The sequence below is a fragment of the Chionomys nivalis genome, chromosome X, assembly GCF_950005125.1.
Source record: "Chionomys nivalis chromosome X, mChiNiv1.1, whole genome shotgun sequence".
Classification (NCBI taxonomy): domain Eukaryota; kingdom Metazoa; phylum Chordata; class Mammalia; order Rodentia; family Cricetidae; genus Chionomys; species Chionomys nivalis.
Window position 1 is genome coordinate 91,452,689 of NC_080112.1, and position 4,817 is coordinate 91,457,505.

The window sequence follows — 4,817 nt, forward strand, 5'->3', positions numbered from 1 at the left end:
TTTCTAACTTGAGTGCCAGTAATAGGAAACTCTCTTCTGACCTCTGACGGCACCAGAAATGCACATGGTGCAGTTGCATACATGCTGGCAAACTACTTATATACATAGCATAGATCAATCTAATTTTTTAAGAACAATATTTCATTGGTGTGTGTGTTAGAGTATGTCACTTCAGACACCTGATCTCACTCATCCTTCATATTCATTCTCATTGATAGTTGAATGTTATTTGATTTTTTTCATCTTAGAGCTAAATAAACAAGTTTGCCCATCAGTTTGCAAGTGAGAAAAGAATGATAGCAGGGAGGTTAGTAAACACAGAATAATAATGAGACCTCCAAATGATAAGTTCCAGAAATTTGTAGCAGTTATTACAATTTATATTTCAGTGAAGAAGCTAATGCAGTGCAATTTACATCTTCGGGCAACAGACATTTGTTATCAGCAAACAAAAGCAGTCAGTGCTTATTATCCAAGATCAAAGTGACATGCTGAATATTAACATAAATATGATTCCATTTGAATACAATATGAATCTAATTCAAATATAACTGAGTTAAAACCAAAGAATTCTCGATTTTCTCACACAATTCTTCATTTTTGTAAAAGACAAAGCTATTTTGTTCAAACACAGGTGAATAAAATGTCTTACTTAATATAACTAGTTAACAGTACTAAATGGACCCCCTACACCTACTTAGTAAGTATGTTGGTATCTACACAATCAAAATTAGTTTTAGAAGTCCAAAATTTTTAATTTGGCATGGATAGCAATGTTTGGTTGGATAAATTAATCTTTCCTTGTTTAACATTAACAGTTGTTACCCAGTACATGGTGCATAAGCCTTTACAATATGCCTTGTTTCATATGACTAGTAATTCTGAAATATATGCAATTATATATCATTAGTAGTGACCATATTAATGTATACTATTTGGAGAATTCATGTGGTCTTTTTATTATGCTACATTGCAATGAATTGTTGATATATGAGCATTTTTATATACATATGATCCAATAAAATAAAACTTTTCTTAGAATAAAATACACATACATGTAAATGACCTACCTGTTCATATCCCAGTTCACATGCAATTTGAGGGAGAATGGGATGGGGCAGGGAGTCGTCAAGTCTGTATTTTGCACAGAAAAATAAATTCAAATTATGCCATGGGTTCTTATAACTAACTTTTAAAGCTGTAATATACTAATTAATACATTCAAGGATATAATACACTTGAATAGAAATCGAGATGTTTTTTCCTCAATGTCATGAAAACATTCAGTTTATTTTCTTAAAGATTAAACACCATGTGAGTTACCATAATGACAGGTCTGCTTAAATGCATTTCCATTTATGTTAAATCACTGGAAGCTGTGGTGGATTATGTTGCTATTTTGGTGTAATCTCTGCTGTGTGCCTTGATTCATGCTCAGTTAAGATCTGGATCCCACAGGGGTTTTTGTGATGAAAGAGGGTGGTTGTTTTCCTGGTGAGTAACCTGATCATAAATTAGGACTCATCACCCAAGGTAGTACTTCCAAAGCAGTTTTAATATTCTGCAATTTGGGTTGTGGTGGTTAGGTAACTGGGAGACTGCGTCTCCATCAGCTTCAGCAGCAAGGCATTGAGGAGCTTCCTGTTTACTGCTGTGGAAATTGTAACCATTTCTAATATTTATCCAGCCACTGATTTCTCTATGGTAAAGTGCATTCAAATACTGTGGGCAGCAAAAGGAGAACCTGAAATAATGGGATACCTGCGTCCTTAAGTTCTTGGATCTATTGCCCTCCTTGGGGTGGCCTATGTATGGTAAAGAGTAAAACATTTAGAAAGTCCATGGAGTCTGAGTATTGACTATAAACACAAATTAAATCACCAGTAGGTATTCCTGTAAAGAGTGCCTTTGCATTTCGGAAAAGATAAAGCCCAAAGTCCTAAGGACATCTTAGGCTACCTGCTAATTTCTTCTGAATGGTACAGAATGCAGCTGCTACCCCTGACAATGCACAGTTGTAACAGGTGTGACAGACAGCATTGCTGCTAAATTTAGCTCTGCGTGTGGGGATTTCATGCTGTGCAGCCCCTTGGAGAGGGGAGCATTGGCAAATGACTGTGTATAAAAGTAGAAAGCACTTGGGAGTTTCACCACCATGCTAGATTTAGATCACAGTAAAAGGGCCAATCTAAATTGCTTACAGATTATAGAGAGACATAGGCCTGGCACGGGTGCCATGAATTTCACATCCATCCCATTTTTGCACAATCACCTCAGTCCCCAAGGGGCATCCCCTGAAATTTAATGACAATGCTTTAACTACAAGGGGCAACTGATATATATATATATATATATATATATATATATATATATATATATATTCAGGTAAAAATCTAAGACAGGCATCCCATTTCTTTGGCGGCAAGAAAATGACCAATTTTGCAACTTCTAATTTGTAAACGTCACTTGTCTCCTTTGGTTTCACTTTGAAAAGTAAAGTTTTCTTTAATTAAATTATCCATCACTGGCACACTAGAGCTACTTATGAGAATGGAAAATTTTCAAAATATACTTCTCTTATAGATAATAAGTGAAACACTTCAGCTTTTGGCAGGGATCAGGAAGGAAGGAGCATTTTCTGGGAAAGACAAATGTGACATTTGAGGACATTGATCTTAATAACAACTTGTTGCAGTGTAACTTTTAGTTTTATCCCCTTCAGTTTGTGTGTGTCTTATACTCATATCTAAAAAGTGATAATGAAATAGCTCTCCGAATAGTTTTCAACAAGAAAAATTCGAGACCCAGAAAGTTGGCATGCTTTGGTCAAAGTCAAAGTCACTCAGTAACAGAATCCCAACATCATTTCATTCTGATTTGAAATACACACTTGTGTCTTCGTTGCCAAGTCAACCTTCAAATCAAGTTCATACTTATGTGCAACTCAATCCTGCTTTGGGGTAAGGAGGGAGAAAAAGACAAAGAAGCTGCATGTATAATGCAAAAATCCTTATGAGAAAAGTTTGACTCAATTTTTCCTTGATTTGGAAGGAGCTCATTGTCCCAGATTGTAGTAATATATCTGCTGTTATATGCATTTTTAAAAGTCCAGCAATAGTAATAACATAGATATAACATGTACATTTTTCTCATTCACCGGAAACTTTCTGCAAAATTTCTCCTTAAGTAGTAGCAGGTTCTTTAAATCTCTTCTTTAATTTGGGAGAAATCTGAAGGCCTATGATAATTAAAGCATTGTTCTTTTGAGGAAAGATTAAGAATCCCTTCCATTCACCTGTGACATGATTTAGCTCCATGTCAAGAGATGTTTGTGTTATGCATGAAATAATTCTTTAGAGTTAAAGTAATAAATTAAAGCCTGTCATTTTCTTGGGGGTCCTCAGAACATCCTAAGGGAAATTCTTGTTTGCAGCTTCCAAGGATCTTGCATTTTAACAACTGCTGCATATGAATTTCTGTGGTCTGAGGTTTGTTCAGAGCTCAGGAGCTCTCTGGTTACTATGGAAACCTACCAGCTCAACCAGCTGCTATTTGCCGTATTCCTTTAAAAGAATGACTCTTAAGCCTCTTAGATGTCCCACAAGCACAGTCAAGATGAAGAATGACGAACAAAAAACACAATCAGCTTGCTACATGCGAAGCCTCACAAGAAAAAGAAAGCCTTCCTGTACATCAGCACTCCAGGCTTTGCTCACATCCGAAGAAGTCTCGCCAGCGTTCTGACTTTAAGGAGTGGGAATTCGGCTTTGCATTTCTACGTCGGTGAACTGAGGAACATTCTCTGTGCTCTCGGTGATGGGCGAGATGACATGCTTGAGCCGAAGAAGCATTGTGAAGAGCAGGATGAGAAGAATGGCCAGGAGGCTCAGAAACAATCCTACATACATGTACAGGTTGGAATACTTGTCTGAAGTGGTGTCAACGTCTGTTGCCAGAGTGGGGAAATGAGCCCGCCCCGTGAGATTTCCATGATACTTAAAATGCACCTCCGTCATCACTCAAGACTTGAGTTGCTATTTGCTCCTATTTAATTTCTATTGCCCCTGAGGCATTCCACAGTCACTTGGCCTGTCTGTGAATGTTTTGGTGGTGTTTCAAGAGTGTGATACAGACCAAAATCAGTAGTGCATAAGCAAGAAGGCAGTGAGTAGTCTTCTAATTTACCAGTTGTTACACTTCCCTGTGCTCTAGTAAGCAGACCCCTCACAAATAGGCCTACCAGAGCTTCTTAGTCAGTTTAAACAACAAATAAATAGTCAGTTTTCACACTCTTAATCTTACACTGGTGAAAATAAATATGGTGAAACAACTTTATAATACTGGATGGAGACAAGAATCTCTTAATGTATTATATTAGGTTGTTGAGGCTCTCTTTTGTTTTGTTTTTACTAGAAGGAGAAAAGGCTCCTTTTTATCCACAGTTCATCTAGATCCTCAGACTAACGATGTAGCTTTAATTGGGTTCCCCTGTGAGGTGATTTGGTAAAGGTTTTGCCTATCTCTGGCTCAGCATATCCAAGTTTTCAGCTCTCTTGCCTGACTTTGTCAATCTTCCCTAAGGTTGGAGATTACAATGTTCCTGCACAGATGCCCGGGGTGAAGGATGTCTCGGAGTATAGGGCATGAACTGTCTACAGCTTTGTTGACTTCCCTCACTGTATCCTGCAGGGGAAGGGTTGTCAGAGCTGTTGATTCTCAGCTGGAGAGGGTCTCAGATATGCTGACAACAGGCCAGGGCTCAGAGAGTCCAACTGTTAGGATTCTTCACAGGTTAATTTTCCTGAAAATAAATAAGA

General features: G+C 37.6%; 1 protein-coding gene across 1 annotated transcript; it reads right to left on the reverse strand.

Annotated features, from left to right (window-relative positions):
- Window positions 1-3,746: 3,746 nt before the first annotated feature.
- On the reverse strand, window positions 3,747-4,016 carry Sertm2 (serine rich and transmembrane domain containing 2). Its single transcript, XM_057759014.1, has one exon. It carries the CDS (start codon window positions 4,014-4,016, stop codon window positions 3,747-3,749), a length of 270 nt encoding a protein of 89 aa, XP_057614997.1.
- Between the last annotated feature and the right edge of the window lie 801 nt (window positions 4,017-4,817).